The sequence below is a fragment of the Cinclus cinclus genome, chromosome 24, assembly GCF_963662255.1.
Source record: "Cinclus cinclus chromosome 24, bCinCin1.1, whole genome shotgun sequence".
NCBI classification, from domain to species: domain Eukaryota; kingdom Metazoa; phylum Chordata; class Aves; order Passeriformes; family Cinclidae; genus Cinclus; species Cinclus cinclus.
Window position 1 is genome coordinate 5,821,712 of NC_085069.1, and position 19,440 is coordinate 5,841,151.

At 65.3% G+C, this 19,440-nt stretch overlaps 1 protein-coding gene across 1 annotated transcript; it reads right to left on the reverse strand.

Annotated features, from left to right (window-relative positions):
* Nucleotides 1-452: 452 nt before the first annotated feature.
* Nucleotides 453-16,039, reverse strand: ARHGAP23 (Rho GTPase activating protein 23). Its single transcript, XM_062508259.1, has 23 exons — nucleotides 15,974-16,039; nucleotides 13,715-13,739; nucleotides 12,989-13,081; nucleotides 12,585-12,663; nucleotides 12,296-12,350; nucleotides 10,082-11,525; nucleotides 9,134-9,289; nucleotides 8,902-9,013; nucleotides 8,755-8,812; nucleotides 8,513-8,650; nucleotides 8,116-8,415; nucleotides 6,059-6,120; nucleotides 5,641-5,768; nucleotides 5,382-5,500; nucleotides 5,146-5,301; nucleotides 4,016-4,094; nucleotides 3,665-3,738; nucleotides 3,483-3,572; nucleotides 3,257-3,382; nucleotides 3,114-3,155; nucleotides 2,903-2,996; nucleotides 1,570-1,601; nucleotides 453-1,457 (listed from the first exon to the last, which is right to left on the reverse strand). The coding sequence occupies exons 3-23, from the start codon at nucleotides 13,053-13,055 to the stop codon at nucleotides 453-455; spliced, it is 4,416 nt and encodes a 1,471-aa protein (XP_062364243.1). The 5' UTR covers nucleotides 13,056-13,081; nucleotides 13,715-13,739; nucleotides 15,974-16,039.
* Nucleotides 16,040-19,440: the final 3,401 nt, after the last annotated feature.

A 19,440-nucleotide genomic window follows, 5' to 3' on the forward strand; every position in this document is an offset into this window, starting at 1 on the left:
TCCCCAGGGCAGGGGTCTCTGACCCTGATGTCCCCAAGGTCCCCAGGGTAGAGGTCTCTGACCCCGATGACCCTCAGCACAGGGGTCTGTGACACTGAGGTCTCCAGGACAGGGGTCTGTGACACCCACACCCCCAGGGTCCCCAGCCCGGGCCAGCTCCCAGGGAAGTGCCCGCACTTCGCTCCACGGCGGCTGGGGACAGCAGTGCCACCACTGGGGACAGCAGTGCCACCACTGGGGACAATCCCCCCGAGCCCTCCACGCCCCTCCTGGCACTGCCTGGGGGCTTGGGACACCGTGCAGTGGCACCACCGCTGGTCCCCAAAGCTTTGTGGTGGCTTTGTCCCCACCCCAGCCACCGGGACCTGTTAAATAATTACCAGCAGCTCCTCCGGAGCACAATTAAATAGGGGGACAAGGGACAGTCCTTAAATTAAACACTGGCGAGGGACTCAGAGACACTGCGGGAAGCGCAGGGCAGGGCCGGGGCTACCCGGGGGACTCTTGGTAGCCGAGCCCGGGCCAGCAGTGCCAGGAGGGACCGGGCCGGGAACCGCGGGCCGGGCTTTGGTGGACTCCAGGCTGCTGAGCCCCGAGTCTTTATCGCGACACGGCGTCCCCTCGAGACCCCGCGGCTCCTTCCACTCGTTGAAGTTGAGGTCCTTGAGGCCACCGGGCACCACCACCGTGTGCCGGCGCCAGCTGCTCTTCTTGCGGCGGGTCTCGGGGGAGTGTGCCCTGCGCAGGAGAACCCCCGTGTCATCGGTGGAAGCCCGCAGGTGCTGCCGGAGCTGCTCCCGCAGCGACGCTCGCCCCGGGGCCACCCAGCTCTGCTCGTCCCCGGTGCTGGCCACCACCGCGGTGTCGCCGGCCGGCCGCGGCCGCCCCAACTTCCTTCGGGCCAGCGTGTCGCACTGGATCAGGAGATGCGAATTGAAGGAAGGGCGGCCCAGGGGTGGCTTGTCCTCGTCGCCCGTCCCTGTCCCCCCTCCGGCTTGTCCCGGTCGCGGCCGGGCTCCCTCGCGGCTCTCCGTGTCCGTCTCCATGTGGCTGAGCTCGCTGCGCTCGTCATCCGCCTCCTCCCCGCGGCTCCCGGTCACCGAGTGCACCTCGGAGCACAGGCTGCGGTCCATGGTGGACAGCGTGGAGTAGCCGGACACGATGGAGCGGGCGTCCGGAGCCGGCTCGGAGCCGGCCGAGCATTCCCGCTGCATCCCGGCCGGGCCGGGGGTCGCGGGGTCGGTGTTGGCGGCGCGGGGGGATTTGCCGGGTGTCACCGCGGGGACCTCCCGCTCCTGCTGCCGGCCCGGGCTGTCCCTGCGCTCCGCGTCGTCATCGGTGCTGCTCCCAACGCCTTCGGCCTCTCTCCTCTTCTTCCTCTTGCGGGCGGCGGCCGAGACGAAGGGGATGGCGAGGAGCTCCCGGTGCGGCGGAGCTTTGCGCGACGGCCACGTGCCCTGGGAGTGGGGGGACACAGCGGGGTCAGCGACAGGGACAGGGACGGGCTGAGAGTCCCCGTGAATCCCCGCGTCCCCACCCTGCCAGCCCCGCTCCGTTGTCCCCTCTCACCTTCGGTTTGGCGGAGCCGCTGCGGGCCGAGCCTGGAAAGCAGAAGGGAGAGAGGGGGGTTAGAGGGGTCCCGGCGGTGGGAATGTGCTGGGGAGGGGTCTGGGGTCGAGTCGGGGGTGCCGCTCCGTTCCCCCAAACCAGGATGGGGACATGCCGGGGCTGTCACACCGGCTGGCCCCTGGCAGGGTCGTGTCAGGACGTGCCAGGAGGGGCTCCGGTGGTCACAGGGGGGGGATCCCTGGCATTGCTCCTCCTCACCCAGGGTGAGCAGTGGGGACAAGGGGGACACACGCAGGCACACACAGCCAGGACACACGGCCAGGACCCCCGCGGTGGGACCCCAACCCTCCCGCGGCCACGGGGCATAGAGGGGACAGGGACAGGGCGCTGCCATCGCCGCGTCACCGGGATGGAGGGAGGGGAGGTGGCTCCGTGCCACACCCAGCCTCGGAGAGGGGTCTGGGGTGGGCTGGGACAGGCCGGGGGGTTATGGGGTGAAGAGGGGACACAGAGGGGACAGGAAGGACAGGACACAGACCCCTCTCCCGCCCCGCATGCCCGGGACGGGGTTAGCAGCTGACAACGAGAGAGGGGGAGGCAGAAAGGGGGTGCTGACCCTTCCTGGGGCTTTGGGAACCTCGCAGCCCAGAACTGGAGGGATTTGGAACACCCCACACCCATCCCTGCGGCGAGATGCCGGCACAACCACCGGCCAGTGACGTGGGAGAAGCAGAGTGAAAGGGATTTGGGGCTCCCCCGCTGGTGTTGGGGACCCTGGGGACAGTGCCAGGCAGGACAGCGTCCCCTCCCCTGCCGCTGTGCCCCCCTGCTCCCTCTCTCTCGTGGTCCCCCCAAGGGTTAGTGCGTGAGCAATGCACCCGGGATCAGACTGTACCCGCTCTAGCTCTCGAGGAGATCCGCTGGAGGAGGAAGAGGAGGAGGAGGAGGAGGAAGAGGACAGCACAGAGAAGTTCAAGGAAAGAACGTAAGAAATCAGTCCAACTTTGTCAAAGGCTCCCGGTCTCCAGGTTTGGCAGCGCGGGCACGGGTCCCGCGGGGTGGGCACTGCCAGGGCGCCCTGAGGGACAAGGAGTGGCCACCGGGGAGAAGGGGGGGGGGGGACAGGGTGGGCAGGGGGCTCGTCGGGCATCCCCAGGGGTTGTTCCCATTTTTTGGAGAGGAGGGCGCCCGGATGTCCCGCTCCAGGTTGGCTGTGGGTGTGGCGAGCCGGGCTGGTTGCCCACAGATGTGGGCAAGGGGGGACAGAGAGTCGGGAGGGGCGCTCCGGGGTGCCAGGACAGGAGGGGACAGTGCCACGGACGCTGCCCCTCACCTGCGGCATCGCCGGGCGCCGCGGTCCTGCCGATGTTGGGCAGCAGGTACTCAATGTTGGGCACGGACTGAGCCTCCTTCTCATCCACGGGGGTCTGCGGGAGGGAAAAAACCATCAGGGTGGGCTGCCATGAACCCCCCAGCTCCCAACTGGGGGGGTCCGCACCCCCCTGACCCACAGCGAGACCCTGCTGACGAGGGGCAGGACTCACCTTCTCACCCTTGTCCTCCTTGTCACTGAAGAACCAGTCTGACTGCGGGGGGAGATGGGACAGGGGTCAGCAGCTCCGTCCTCATTTTTGGGGTGCAGATCCCACCCTCCCCAGCCACGCCACCGCCCCCCCTGAGCACTCACGTGCTGGATGAGGGTCTCCACGATCTTGTAGCGGTCGGGCATGTGCGTCACCATGTCTGTCATGTTGTCCTCGGATGTTCGCACCAGCGTGGGCCCGAACACCAGCGCCAGGTTCCGGGGCTCCATCTGTCACCAGAGCCGGGTCAGAGCTGCATCCCAGCCCGGGTCTGGGGGAGCTTCAGGTGGGGCAGGAGATTCCCAGGATTGATGGGGGGGAGGTCAGTACCTTGTTCTTCTCCGAGTGGTCAGCGATGGTTTTCAGGTGGCCCACCAGGAATTTGAGGGTCTCGTAGTAGTGGCCTGGTAGGTCCCGGATCTGTGGGGAGGCACTGGGTCACCGCTCTGGTCACTGTCCCCACCCAAGGGGGGCTCCAGGGCGGTGTCCCCACCCCTGTCCCATGTCCCTACCAGCTTCCGCAGCGTCCTCATCCTCTCGCTGGCATCTTCGATCCGGTTGGCTTCAATGAAGTCGTTGTATTTATCTGAAAGTGGGACATGAGGGTGTCACAGCTGGGTGGAGGGGACAGACCACCCCCACCCCCCCAGTCAGGGACCCCCCGATGAACCCGCTGGAGATACTGGGGAAGGGTCTCAGTGCTGGTCCCACTGGAGGCAAGGAGGGAAAAGGACAAGTGGCCTTGGTGACAGGGGCTCTGCATTGTCCCCACCAGGGGTGGTTGTGTCACTGGGTGTGGGGGCCGGTCCCCAGCACAGGGGATGGGGTCTGGGGCTTTGGTGGCCCAGGGGACAGGGACTCACCGTCGGTGAAGAGGGGCTCGGGCAGCTTTCGGAAGAAGGATTTCAAGAGGCTGCTGATGACATTCAGGTCCTGCCACCGCTGCGGGGGACAGAGGAGGCTGCTCAGAGGGACAGCCAGGGACACAAACCAGCCCCGGCGACAGTCAGGGGAAGTCCTGAGCCACCGCGAGATGCGAGGGGACAGAAGTGTCCCCAGGATGTCACCTACAGTGCTGGCACCTACCGCTAGGCGGCGCTGTCACTCCAGGGAAGGTCACGGGGTTGGGGACAGGGGGACAGGGACAGGGGGACAGGGACAAAGGGACAGGGATGGTGGGGACAGGGGACAGGGACAGGGGGACAGGGACAGGGACAGGGGGACGGGAACAGGGGGACAGGGACAAAGGGACAGGGATGGTGGGGACAGGGGACAGGGACAGGGGACAGGGACAGGGGGACAGGGACAAAGGGACAGGGATAATGGGACAAGGATAATGGGACATGGATGGTGGGGACAGGGGACAGGGACAGGGGGACAGGGACAAAGGGACAGGGATGGTGGGGACAGGGGACAGGGACAGGGGGACAGGGACAGGGGGACAGGGATGGTGGGGACAGGGATAATGGGACAAGGATAATGGGACAGGGATGGTGGGGACAGGGACAGGGACAGGGGGACAGGGACAAAGGGACAGGGATGGTGGGGACAGGGGACAGGGACAGGGGACAGGGGGACAGGGGGACAGGGACAGGGGGACAGGGATAACGGGTCAGGGATAACAGGACAGGGATGGTGGGGACAGGGATAACAGAGACAAGGATGGTGGGTCAGGGGTAATGGGACAGGGATAATGGGGACTGGGATGATGGAGACGAGGAGGATGAGACAGAAACAGGGATGATAACAAGGACTGGGATGATGACAGGAAAAGGGAAGATGGGACAGGGATGACAGGACAGGGATGATGATGGGGACAGGGATGACGATGGGGACAGGGATAATGGGGACGAGGATGATGACAGGAACAAGGATGATAACAAGGACTGGGATGATGACGGGCACAGGGACGATGACACAGACCAGGAGAACATTCCAGAGGCATGATAGGGATGGAGCCAGCCATGGGGACAGTCACCTGCCGTGCCCTCACCTCATCCTGCAGGTTGATCTCGGTGGCTCCCTTGTTGAGCTGCTCCTGCAGGCTGGACACCACGGCGTTGTTGCCGGGCACGCGGTAGATGCCCATGTACTCCAGCCCCCGGTCCTCCACCACCTTGCAGCACGCTTCCACGATCAGGGGCACGTTCTGCAGGGACAGGGACGGGCTCAGGGCGTGCCAGGGCTGTGCAGAGTCCCCGAGGGCTGGCGGTGGTGGCACGGCCGTACCTTGTTGTCGGGGGCAGGCTGACAATCCTCCAGCCTCACGCCGAAAGCGCGCGGGGCAGATTTCTTGTTCTTCTTCATGATGTTGATGCCCCACGGGGCTTTTTGGGAGCTGCTTTCATCTGAGGTGTGGGGGGGGGAAAAAAACCCCACAGGATCACTTGGGATGAATAGGAAGAGCTGGCCTAGAGGGACAAGCAGCACAGCAGCCTTGGGGGACACAAAGCACCCCCGGGATGCTGTGCTGGGGTGTCCCACGTACCTTTTGTGACAGCCACGTCCTGCCTGGGGGACCGGGGCACGCTGGTTCCCGTCTGCTTCAGGAACTCGGCTCGGATCCCCAGCCCACGAGGGCCCTTGGGTGACGAGTCAGGCTTGGTGCCCGCAGGGCTGCAGGGAGAACAGGGGGGGGGCTCAGGCGGGGGCACGGCCAGGGGGGCACCAGCCCGGCACAAAACCTCCCGGTGAACATCGCCAGCATCACTCCCTGCATCCTACAGAGACCCCCGGGGAGCACCGGGCTACTCCAACCCTTGTTACGAGTGCCAGGTGCCATTTTGGCTGAACCCAGGCCATGCCAGCTCTTCCATCTCTGCCCCATCCAGGCTTTGCTCCGTCACCGTCACCCCAGGGTGAGCGACGCCCCCGGGGGTCTCGGTGCCCACCGCCCCAGTCCGTACCTCACTTTCCGGTAGTCGTTTAACTTCTTGCTGATAAGGGCTTGGCTGGCAAAACCGGGGTCCTGGGGAGGCAGAGAGAAGAGGGGAAGGGAGAGCTTGAGCAGCGCGTCCACCGGACACCCCCGGGCAAGTCCACGCTCTGCCGGGCACCACGCGGGGCCGGGCGGCTCCGGGCAAGGGCAGCACCAGGTCCCCGCTGTCCCCGGACAGCCCAGAGCTCACAGCCCCACTGCTGGGCATGGCTCCAGGCCACGGAGATGGACACAGGTGTGTCCTTGCATGGCACACACACCTCCACTGACCAGAGATGGACACAGGTGTGTCCTTGCATGGCACACACACCTCCACTGACCAGAGATGGACACGGGTGTGTCCTTGCATGGCACACACACCTGCACTGACCAGAGATGGACACAGGTGTGTCCTTGCATGGCACACACACCTCCACTGACCAGAGATGGACACAGGTGTGTCCTTGCATGGCACACACACCTGCACTGACCAGAGATGGACACAGGCGTGTCCTTGCATGGCACACACAGCTCCACTGACCAGAGATGGACACGGGTGTGTCCTTGCATGGCACACACAGCTCCACTGACCAGAGATGGACACAGGTGTGTCCTTGCATGGCACACACACCTCCACTGACCAGAGATGGACACAGGTGTGTCCTTGCATAGCACACACAGCTCCACTGACCAGAGATGGACACAGGTGTGTCCTTGCATGGCACACACACCTCCACTGACCAGAGATGGACACAGGTGTGTCCTTGCATGGCACACACACCTGCACTGACCAGAGATGGACACAGGCGTGTCCTTGCATGGCACACACACCTGCACTGACCAGAGATGGACACAGGCGTGTCCTTGCATGGCACACACAGCTCCACTGACCAGAGATGGACACAGGTGTGTCCTTGCATGGCACACACACCTGCACTGACCAGAGATGGACACAGGCGTGTCCTTGCATGGCACACACAGCTCCACTGACCAGAGATGGACACGGGTGTGTCCTTGCATGGCACACACAGCTCCACTGACCAGAGATGGACACAGGTGTGTCCTTGCATGGCACACACACCTGCACTGACCAGAGATGGACACAGGTGTGTCCTTGCATGGCACACACACCTCCCTTGCAGCCTGCATGGACACGGAGCCATCCCTGCAGGATACTCCTGACAGCACCGCAGTGCTGGGGCCTGCTCGGACAATTCCACACGTTCTAACCTGGCAGTACCTTCTGGTTCCGACCTGGCCACACTGTCCCCAGAGCGCTACCAAAACAATGCACCACAGCCAGGCCAGTGCCACCATGGCCAACAAACTGAGCCACCACAGCTGGCCCAGTGCCAGCACGGCTGTCCCATGGATCCACCACTGGAACCCAGAGTGGCCCCAGGGGTGGCTCTGCCATTTCATACCCGAGAGACTCTGCAGAGCCACGGCTGCCCAGGGAGGGCTCGGCCTCAGCAGCACCACAGGGACACCATGCCCGGACCTCTGTCCATGAACAAACCACAGCAGAGCCACCATGGCAGGGACACATCAAACCATGGCAGGGACACATCAAACCACAGCAGAGCCACATCACACCATGGCAGGGACAGGCCACACCACGTCGGGGACATGTCAAACCACTGCTCAGGGACATGTCAAACCATGGCACAGACATGTCAAACCACGACTCAGCCACATCACACCTCACCAAAGCCAGGACACACCCTGGCAGAGCCACACCAGACCTCAGCAGAGCCACACAGGCTCCTCTGCCGCCGCACAACCAAAACGCCGACGCGGCGGATCCGGCTCCAGCCCCGCCTGGAGAGCCACGGCCCCTCCACCGAGCATCCCGCGCACCCTGCCCCGGCCGAGGCCGTGGGGCCACGCTCTTCTTGGTCGCCACGAGCCCCCACACAGCCCTGGGAGCACGGCACGGGCTTGGCCGTGGCCTGGGGAAGCAGCACAAGGCAAAGAGCCGGAGAGAGCCGAGGCGGTTAGTGCCGGGAGAGCCAGAGGCAGCCGGGAGCCCCATGTGGCTCTCACCTCGCCCTCAGCCTTGCTGTTCTCCCTGATGACTTTGATCCAGGCCAGCATGTCTTCCCGATCCTCTGCCTGAAAGAGATATTCACAGAAGTCAGCGGTCGTCAGGCGGAAGACGTGCTTCCTCTTGGTCTCGCTGTAGGAGATGTCCACCAGGCACGCTTGGATGCTGATCGGCGGCTCCTCCTCACCTGGGGCCGGGGCGCAGGTCACCGCCTCCCGCCTGTCCTTGCACAGGTACAGCGAGTGGGTGCGCAGCACGGCGAACACGCGCTTCCACTGCCGGATGCCTCCACCGACCTTCTGCAGGGACAAGGAAGGGATGGAGCTCCGGCCTCAGCGAGTGGCACCTCCCCAGCATGGCCACTGAACTCCGGGATGGGGGTAAAGCCGAGCCTACCTTCCCCTTTTTGGTGAGGATCTGCTTGCAGTGGAGCCAGCCCTCCTTCCTCACGGCGCTGAACGGCACGTCCGAGAGGTCGGAGGTTGAGTGTCTTTTGGAACGGGCGTCTTCGGATGTGCCCAGGCTGTCCAGAGACTGCGAGGGGTCAGAGGGAGGGGTTGGGGTGAGGCCATTGCCACCCACTGCTCCACCAGAGAACCCACCCCGTTCTTTTAGGGCAGCCCCAGCACAGCACTCACCCCATCGGTGAAGAAGCTCCTCAGCATGCGGAGGCTGGGGACCCGGCTCGGCATCCTCCTGGGGGGAGATCAGCCCCCGTCAGTGGGGAAGGGTTGGGTGGGAGCTGGGGGGGGCTGTGGGACCGGCACGGGGGTCTCCAGCCCTACCTGAGGATCTTGCCCTCATCCCGAAATGCGTTCAGACCGTCGTCGCAGGACTTGGAGCGCTCGGTGGTGATGGCCAGCAGGTAGGAGGAGCGGCGGCCGGCCTTGATGCTGCCTGAGGTGGGGAGGGGGCAAAGCCCACCCTGCTCAGCCTGGGGGTGCTAGGCAGGGCTCTGGGGCGGGGGGCTGCTCCCCTCCAGGACTGCCAGGGTGGTTCCCCCTCCCCAGCACTTACTGCAGTCCTGGGAGTAGTGCCGGGACAGGGCGAAGGCGAAGGTGGGTGAGGCGGGGCTGGTGGCCATGGCGGGGGCTGAGTTCATGGCACTGGACACCACCGAGGAGGCCGGGACGTGCTTGGCCTTCAGGTCGATGCTGGGGCTGGTGGGTTCGTCTGTGAGGGGGGTGGGCAGTGTTGGAGGGGGGTTTGGGGCAGGGGAAGTCCCTGCTGGGACCCCCCAGCATATCTGAGGATGGTGGGTTTGGTGTCAGGGTTGGGTGGGGAAATGCTCCCACCCCCAGGAGCTGATGGGGCACCCAGACCCTCATCCACAGCAACCCTGAGACTCCCATCCCATCCCATCCCATCCCATCCCATCCCATCCCATCCCATCCCATCTCATCCCATGGATTCCATCCTATTTCCTCCCTGGGAGCAGGGACAGGGGACAGCTGTGGCTTCCCAAATCCATCTGTGTCCTGGGCAGGGAGATCCCAGGTGAGACAGGGACAGGGACAGCCCTGTCCCCACCTTGGAGCAGGGCTCCAGTTCACACCAGTAAGGGGCACCAGCAAGTGGGAGGGGTGCAGGACGAGAGGGAGGGGTGAGGGTGCTCAAACCCAAACCCTGGCACCCCATCACCATCACCTGGCACCCGGCCCTGCTAGGGGACAATCCAGAGGGATGTGGGACACTGTGGGGTGCAGAGGGGTGTGGGGCACTGTGGGGTGTGGGATTCTGTGGGGTGCAGAGGGGCACAGGACTCTGTGGGATGCAGGACACTGTGGGGTGTGGGATTCTGTGGGATACCGGGCATTGAAGGCGCTGCTGGTGCAGCCCTTTTCCATCTCCACACTGGCCACAGATGGATACCCTGCACTTCTGACCCCCAAACTTCCCCTCCCTGGCACAGGACCTCCTAAATCCCTTCCCAGAGGTGACCAGCGAGCCCCACCCCAGACTCACCGATGAAGGGGATGGACGCCAGCGAATCCTCAGGGGCTGCCAAGGGAGCCACTCGCCGGCCCGGCCGCTCGTTCCCCGGCCTGTCCCCTCTGCCCACGGCCCCGGCGGGGTCACCAATGTCCGTGTCCTTCACCCCCTCGGGGAACACAAAGTTCATCTGCCGCAGCGGTGCGGGCATCTTGCGGCCCGTGGGCGGCTTCTGCCGCAGCACCACCTCCTCCCTGCGCTCCTCCGCCTGCTCGGACGCTCGGCCGCCCTCCGGCCGTGGCTCCCGGGGCGCGCTGGACACCGCCGGAGTGACCGCAGGGGGGGTGACAGGGCTGGCCACGCCGTCCCTGAGCGGGGCTACTGCCCGCTGGGCGATGTTGAAGGTTGGTAGCCCCCCGAAGGCCGGGTCGCGACAGGCCAGGGCGTGCAGCAGCCCGGTGCGGCGCTGGAAGGACGGGCTATAGCTGCGGTAGCCGATGTAGCCCGAGTCATCCACGCTCTGCAGGTTGGGCTGAGACGGGTGCTTCTGCACCGGAGCCGGCTCCCGCGATGAGGAGGAAGAGGAGGATGAGGAAACAGCGAAGGAGCCGGACGGGATGGGCTGTCCGGAGGTGGCGACGGCGACGGCGGCCCGGCAGAGCCTCTCGGGTGGCCACGCGGAGCGGTCGAGGTGCGGCGGGAGCAGCGCGCTGGGCTCCAGCGCCTCCATGGAGCGCCCGTACCTGCCCAGGTAGTGGTCGGAGCGGGCTCGGGGGGCGCAGCCCTCGCGGCTGGGCTGCAGCAGGGTGTCGTGCGAGGCGCTGTGGGGCCACCCCCGGGGTGCCGCGGTCCCGGAGCCCCCGAGGCGGTCGTGGGACACGCTGCGGTAGCGGGGCATGGCGTGCCGCCGCTCCTCCGAGGCGCTGCGCCGCGGCTCCTGGCTGCAGAACCAGCGCGACAGAGCCTGCTGGCACTCCTGGCGACCGGGAACACGCTGGGCCACCGACACGTCCCGGGGGGGCCGCCCGGCTGTCGAGAGCCCCCCGATGCCCTCCTTGAAGCCGCAGTGAGTCCGGTGCTCCGGGAGGTGCTTGGGGACACCGTAGCAGGACGAGGTGGCCGGGGACATCCCGTAGCGGTCGGGCACGGAGGATGAGACGTTAGAGGGGCGGGAGGAGGAGCCGGGGTGCCCGTGGGGTGCGGCGGGGCGCGGGGGGGGACCCCCGGGCTGCGGATCCTCGGGGCGGTGCGCGGGGCTGCCGCCGGGGTCGCTGCGGGCGCCCAGAGGGGACGAGGGACCGGTGGTGGCCGGGCGGGGGGATCGGGGGTCCGGCGGCTGGCCAGGGGTGGGATCGGCACCCCGGGCCTGGAAGGGGTAGGTTTTCCTTGGGTAACAGATGGGAGGGGGCTCGGGGATGCTCTGAGCCCCCCCGGAGTACGGCTCGTTGCCCTTCAGGTAGGCGTCCTGGGAATAGGCCTATAGGGGAAAGGGGGGGATAGGGGGTCAGGGAGGGGGGACAGGGACACAATTCCCGCTGTAGGGATGCTCTGTGCATCCCCCGACCCCCGAGGGTGGGATCAGCTGGGCTGGGATGAGCTAGATGCAGCCCCCCCCTCCCCCAAACCCACCCCGCTTTCCCACCGGGTCCCCCCGGCTCCGAGCAGCGCTGGCAGCAGCCACAGCCCTTCTGCTGTCCCCTCCCCTCCTTCCTAAAATATCCTGGCACGGCCAGCCTGGCTGGCCCGTCTCACTTTTCACTTTTCCCGGTGCCCCTGACTCTGCACCGGGGGATTCCCAGAGCCCGGAGCAGGTGGAGATGGGGACCCCCCCATAACACCCCCCAGCCCTACGGGAAGGGGACCCCCAGGTTGGGGACAAGCAGTGGGGGGACCCCAAAAGGCACCGAAAATCCAAGTTGGGATGGGAGGGGCATCAGGAGGAGACCCCTGCACACCCGTCGGCTCAGACCACCCTGCCAGGGCCACTGTCACCCCCAGATCATGGCACACCCATGGTACAGCCACCTGGGGGGGGGGGTCCAAGGATAAGCCAGACCCTAAAACCTGGAGCAACTCGTGCTCCAGCTGTGCCTGAGGATGCTCCCCCCAAAATCACAGAGGCCACATCCCCCCTGCTCCTGCCCCAGCACCCCCAGTTCTGCACCCATTGCTCGTCCAGGGGTGCCGGTGGAGCCCTGTCCCCAAGTGTCCCCAAGTGTCCCCAAGGCACCTGCCCAGCAAACTCACCAGCTGGAGGATGTCCTCGTCCTTGGGCATGATGGAGAGCTCCAGCACATCATCACTGCAGGGCAGGGGACAGAGGGGTCAGTCCCCACCTGTCCCCAAGCTCACACCTGGCTGGATCCCCCACGAGACGAATGTCCCCGTCCCCACGTGATGGTGACAGCACGTTGCTGCCTGTCCCTGGTCACCCAAGTGCCTCAGGGCCCCTGTCATCCCAGTGACACCCAGAGGGACAGAGCCTGCTGTGACGTGTCCCCATCCTGCCACCTCCCACCCCGGGAAGAACACTCACCTGTTCTGGATCAGGGCGATCACCTGCGAGTAGGTTTTGCCGATGATGCTCTCCCCGTTCACCTTGACCAGCCGGTCACCTGCAGAGCCCAGGAAGGGGACAGTGTCACCATGAGGGACTGGTGGCACCTAGATGTCCCCACGGTCACCCAGGGCAGGGTTTGAGCAGATCCCGCGTGGCAAAGGGAGCAAACTAGGGACCCCAAACCCAGAAGAACACCCGGAGACCCCAAGGCTGCTCTGAGCACCCCAGGACCAGAGAGAAGGGGCGGGAAAGAGCAGGAATGCCGGGGAAAAAAAAAAAAAAAAAAAAAAAAAAAAACAGCATAATAAACAAGAAATTCCCTGGCAGAGGAGGCGGAGCATTCCCAGGATCCCACCCCCGGTTCCGCCTCCCCCTCTCACCCGTGCGCAGCCCCGCCTGGTGTGCGGGCCCGTCCTCCCGCACGTTCTTCACGAAGATCGTGTCCATGGGCTCCAGGCGGCTCCGGGCGGGACCTGCTCCGTGGGGACAGCGTGTCGGGGAGCTGCCACCACAGCCAGCACCGTCCGGTGGCCAGGAAGTCACCTCCTCTCCTCCCGCAGACCACCCTCAGCCGGGGCTTCTCCCGAGAGCCGAAGCCACCAGGAGGGAGCGGTGCCCATCGGGGATCCCAAATCCCACCCGGAGCGAGGCCGGGGACCCTCCCCCACCCCCAGCCGGGTGCCCGGTGCCAGGTCTGGCACCGCGAGCTTCCCGTGTCACCGCGGCAGCGCCGATCCGTTCTGACACCTTCACATTCGTTCATGTCACCCCGAGCCGCCGGGAGGGGACAGCGAGGTCGCGTCCCTGTCCCCAAACACCCCGAGCTCGCCGAGGATCGGTGCTGGCCACGCTGCAGCCCCTCCGGGTGTGACATCCCGCAAAGCTCCCTGCGGGTTTGGGGACACCGAGCCCATCGCCGGTGTCCCCAAAGGGCCACCAAGCTGTCACCAAAGAACAGCGTGGTTTCACCGCCAGCTGATATTTAGGGCTGTGGTGACAACAGCAACACCCGCTGCGATCTGCGACAGCTGCGACAACCCCCTCTCCCCTGTGCCACCCTGTGCCACCCGTGCCACCGTCCCCAGGGTCCCCATGCCAGTGCTCACCTGCTCGGTTCCCATTCTCCTCCTCCTGGCAGGAAGAAGAAAAAAAAAAAAAAAAAAAAAAAAAAAAAGAGAGAAAAGCATTGATTTGGTGGGATTTGGTGGCAGGGCTGTGACGAGGGGACCGAAAGGGGACTGAGAGGGGACCGAGAGGGGACCGGGGGGTAGCAGCCCCGTGAAGCCCTTCGCGGGACCGGCGCGTCCCTCTGCCCTCCGCCGCCCCCGGCTAAAATTACCTCCTGACACCGGATCCGCCCCGGCAGCGGGACCCGCCGCAGCCCCCCGCACCCAGCTGCCGGTTTGGGGCCGGTTTTGGGGCCAGTTTTAGGGCAGGGGAGCAGGAAGGGGCCCTGCCAGCCCCAGGCTGGCATCTCACCCTTCGGCTCAGGCCACCGAGCCCAACCCCTGTCGTGGTGCTCCAGGGGAGGGATCCTGGAATTCCAGAGGATTCATCTGGGGTGAATCCTCATCCCTGCCCGGCCCTGCAGTCTCCGGGAGCACGGCAGGGGCTGCCACCACTGCGGTGGGCACTGATCTGTCCCGTGGGGCGGTAATTGTGCCACATCCCTGCCCTTTTAACCCAAACCCCCGTGGGGACCCTCCAGGTTGGGGTGAGGCATCGGGGGGGTGGTCTCACATCCCCCTCCAGGAAGGCATCGGGGCACCTGGAAGGGGAATTCTCACCCCACCAGTGCCAGATTTTTCCATGCCCAGCTGGGAACACAGGCCTGGCCGCAGCCTCCAGCCAGTGGCGACAGTGCCCCGGTGTCCCCAAGGTGCCAGGTCCCCCCAGGGCTCTGGGAAGGTCCCAGTCTCCATCCCAGTGCTCCATCCCAGTGCGACGGGCAGACATCGCCAGCGGCACCACTCCAGGTGCCCAGCGCAGGAAAAGCCACATTCCACAGCCACAGCGAGCCCGTGGGGCCACCGAGAGCCCCTGCGGGCACGGACTGAGCCCCTCCCTGCCCGTCCTGGCCCCGTGGCACCTCAGAGCCCTTCCCGGCCCCGGGGACATCCCGGCAATGCTGCTGTCAGGGCGATGAGCGTGGCGAGCGTGGCGAGCGCTGCTCCCGGCCCCCTCCCTGCTGAGTCAAAGCCACCGAAACTCAGCCCCCGGAGCTGGCGGGGTGCCGGTCCCCGCGGCTGCTGCTGCTGCTGCTGAGCCAGCCCCACCGCACCCTGCGGCCGGGAGATATTCCCAGCCTCTTTCCAAGAGCATCTCCAGCTCCCGGAGCTGATCCCGCTCCTTCCCACACGGCTCTCCAGGCCGGGCAGAGCTCAGATCAGGTACCCAGCGGGGCAGAATCAATTTTTTTGGAGAGGTGGAGAGGTTTAAAGGAGCTTTAGGCTATTGCCATGACAAAATCTCTCTGGTAGAGCCACGCTGCTGGAGACTGGGCCGTGTTCCCAACGCAGGAAGGGCTTGGAGAGGCAGAACGAGCCTGGGAAAAGCGGCCGTGCCTGAGGATGGCGAGCGGGGATTCCGGAGAGTCGGTTCTCCCCACCCTGTGACTCACTTCCCACGGCACTTCCCTGTCTGCCAGCGCCGGAGCCGTGGGGCAGCTCTGGAGCTCCGGGGGTGATGGGATCATCCAAGGATCTGGAGCTTGGAAAGGGATTCGTGGGACAGCACATATCCCAGACTCTCCTCCTGTCATCCACAGGAAATAGGGAGAGAAGAGGGTTCCGAATTCCTGAAGCTTCTCCATCCACGCTGGAAGCTGCTGCTGGGGGGCTCCATGGGACTGATCCATCCTTGAGGGGAAAGGCGCTGCCCGGATCAGGGGCTCAGAGGTGCCAAGGCAGGGCCGTGTCCTCCCAAAAGACGTCACCAGGAGAGGCGGCCGGAACACAGATCCCAGGGCAGATCCAGTTGGAAAATCCCCACCAGCAGCCAGGAAACCGGGAGACAAAATTCCGCCAGCCCTGGCTGGCCTCAGGGGCTCTGAAGTGCCTTTTCCTGCTGTTCCCAGTGCTGCCAGAGCCGAGGGGTTCTCTCCATTCCCACAAACAATCCCATATCCCGAAAAGCTCCGGGATGTCTCCAGAGGTGCCATTTGCCTGGAGCTCCTCGCCCAACCGCTCCACGGGTTCCTCCATCCCAGGCTGGGATCACTACAGGGTCTGGGGGCAGCTCCAGGAATCCCAACAAAGCAGACACCGGACACTGCACTCCTCACCTCCCCGCCCACCCTCAGCCCAAACAGGAGCATCCTGCATCCAAGCGCTCCCGCTGCGGCATTCCCGGGATCCCAGCCCTACCTTGGCCGAGTGCACGGCCGATTCCGGAGGGTACACGATGAAGTGGCGGAGGGTGAAGCCAAAGCCGCCCTGGGGGCTCTTGCGCAGCGCCACCGTCTTGGGCCCCACCCAGGGGAAAGACCCCCCCTCCGGGGGTGCGTTGGCATTTGGGGACGCCCCATCTCTCCGGCCCGGCGTTGGCTGTGGGGACAAGGACAAGGTGTCACTTTTGGGGAGCCCCAGTGTATCCACCCCGAGCCCCGTGCTGGGGGCTGAGGTCTGCCCAAAATGCTGCACCCCCCCCCATCACTAATCCCAGCCCCTCTCCCCCCACCCCTGACTCCTCCTGTGAGGCCTTTGGGAAGAAGAATGGAAAGGAAATCAAAATAAATGAGCTGTGCCTGGGGGTCTGGATGGGACCCAGGAGGGGAGATGAGGGGACGGGATGTGGCACTTGGGGACAAAAAGTCCCTTTTGACAATGTCACAGCAATAACCTTGGGCAAAGCCGGAAAGAGCCACCAGGGAGGTGATGGGACCAGTGAGGCTTCCCAAAACGGGGCAGGAACCTGGCAGCACGTTGGGATCTGGCAGGGGACACTGCCCAGAGCAGCAGATGGGCCCAAGGGGACATGGCTGCATCCCACAGCTCCCAGTGCCGGAGCTGGGAGAGGAACTGGGAGCTGTGACAGAGCCGGAGCACCTCTCCTGGCACCGAGGCAGGAGCTCGGAGAAACAGCTGGAATGCCAACAGCTGCACATCTGGCAGCACCTCTGGCTGGGGTGGGAGCAGCTCCACGGCCGAAGGGAGCAGAGGGCACTGCCTGATGTCCTGGTACCGCCAAAACCAGGAGGAATTGGGAATCTGGGAGCAGCAGGGACAGTCGGGGATCCACAGGGACCCTGTCCCGGTCCTGGCTCCTTCCCTGCCGCAGCAGCCGGAGTCAGCCCGTGCTAGGATGAGGGTGTTAAAATTCAGGGGCTGTCTGGGTGGAAGCGATGGATGGGCAGCGGGGAGGGGACAGGGACAAGGGACACAAAGGGACAAGGCACAAAAAGCCTTTGTGTGTGCCTGTGCTGAGTGCGCCTTTTCGCTGCCGGTGGGGAGATCTGCCTGCAGGGCCGGGCTCTGTCCCCTGTCCCGCACGTCCCGCACGGAGCCCGGGGTCTTGTCCCCTTGAGAACGACGTCCCTGAGCTGAAGACACACCTCTGGCACTTCACTGACCCCCTTCAAAAGTTGGCTGCTCCCACGCACCACAAACCTCCCCCCAAACCACGCAGAACCCCAAACACCACCACGGGAGAGCCAAAAAAAACCCGCAAAAACACCACGAGCCCTCTCTGCCCTGCCGAATCCCGACGGACAACCCCAACCCAGATGGCAACAGGCACCCCCCGCTCTCGGGAGACCCCCAGCTCTCGGCTCCGGGGCCGGGAGCATCCCGGCGGCGCCCGGCCCCATCTGCGCCCTCCATTGTGTCGGCCGCCGGCTCGCCGGATTATTTTTAAGCTGACAGCTGAATGTGCCCCGCTGATTTTAACCGGCACAGACAGGCTCGGAGAGAGGGGTCGGATCTCTGCAGACACCAGCGGCAGCGCCGGCCCGCGGGGACGGGGACGTGTCCCTGTGTCACGGCCGTGAAGGCAGCTCCAGCTCAGGGATGCACGCCCAGGTGTGAGGTGTGATCCCTGCCAGGGACCAGCCTGGCTGCTCTGCCTCGGTTTCCCTCTCCACCACCAGGATTTGGTGGATTTTGGGTTTCAAAGCCTCCAGTTGTGGCCTTGGGCACCCACACAGTGCTGGCTGAGATGCTCCAGCTCCCCCCTCGGTGGGGTTGACACCCGGTTTGTCACCTCAGCCGTTTGTCCTCAGAGCCCTGCCCATCCTCCCGAATTTCTGGCTTGATTTTAACCTCGCCCTGGTGGTTCCTGCCGTGCTCCACCAGCTGCATCCTCATCCTCCTCACCCCAGCACTCCCAAATCCCCATCCCACCAGCGCTGCAGGGATGGGGGCAGCCCCTCCATCCAGTACCTGTGACATATAGACCCCCCCCCCCCAGCTGGGTCACCCCAATTTCTGCGAGCTCCTCCACCCTCCAGCACAGCTGTCACCAAGTCCCTGTCCCCTCACGTCACCGAGCCACCCCCGTGGGGACACCGTGGTGACAGGTATCTCCTGCCAGTGTCCCCCTCGGGCACAACAAAGGAGAGCTGTCCCTGCATCCTGGGGCGCAGGATTTGCCCCCACTCCCGGACCCTACAGCGGACCCTGGTCCCAGCCCTTCCTCGGGCAAACGAGGGGACGAAGGGGACATCCGGGAGCAGTGACAGACACCCCACCCCCTCTCCTGGGACCCCCCTTCACCCTTCCAAACCCTCCCCCCACCGCACCCACCATCGCTGCTCTCACCCGGCGGCACCGCTCGGTTCTCAGCCCGCGGCCGGGCCGGGGTCCCGGGGGCGGGCGGGGGTCGGGGGCGGCGGCGTGGCGGCGCAGGCTGCTCAGCCAGATGCAGCGGGGCTCGGGGGAGCTGCAATCCACCCCGACAGGGCGCTCCAGGCGCCAGCCCCTCCCGGAGCGCTCCACACTCCACAGCCTTTTGGGGCTGGGGGCCGGGGGGGGCCGGCAGGGACCCCGCAGCGCCCGCCGCGACCCCCGCGCTGAGCCCCCGGCGCTCTCCTCCACCATGTCGGCGTTCAGGGGGTCTCAGCCGGGGGTCAGGACCCCCATGGGGGTCTCAGGCACCCCCTCCAGGTGGAGGGCTCGCAGGCCGGCGGAGCTGCCTCACGCTCGCATCGCCGCTCGATCGCTCAGAGCTCCCCCCACCCAACCCCCGAGCGACGCAGCCCCCACCCAGCCACCCCCCGGCCTCCCGGATGGAGGGAGGGAAAGAGGGAGGGATGGATGGAAAGAGGGAGGGAGAGAGGGAGGGAGGGATGGATGGAAGGATGGACGGAGGGAGGGCGGGCAGCCACACGTCCCAGCTGCGGCTCCAGCTGCTGCCAGGGATCAGTGCCCAGCCCACCGCCCCCAGCCAGACCCCCGCCCCCAGCCCCCCAGCCCGCCGCCTGCGGTGTCACTTTGCCAGGACTTTCCCTTTTTTCTTTTTTTTTTTTTCTCTCCTTTATTTTTTTCCCTTCAATTTTTTCTTTTTTTTTTTTTTTTTTTTTTTTTTTATTCCATCCGCCCCCTTCTTCCTCCACCACCCCGGGCAGCATCTCACCCTCCCTACTTCCTCCTCTCCCTCCTCCCGGCCCCTTCCTTCCTTCCTTTCCGCAGGGCACCGGGCGATGCCGAGGACACGGAGCAGGGGAACATCCTCGGGGTGCAGAGAGTTGTCACCTTCTGTCACCACCGAGTTCTGCAAGGGGACACCCCAGGTCCCCTCTCTGTCCCCAGAGCCCTGGCAGCGGAGTGGGGGACACATCCTGCACCCCGAGGGCCAAACCCCTCCCCCTGTTTTGGGGGGACCAAAACAGCCCCGT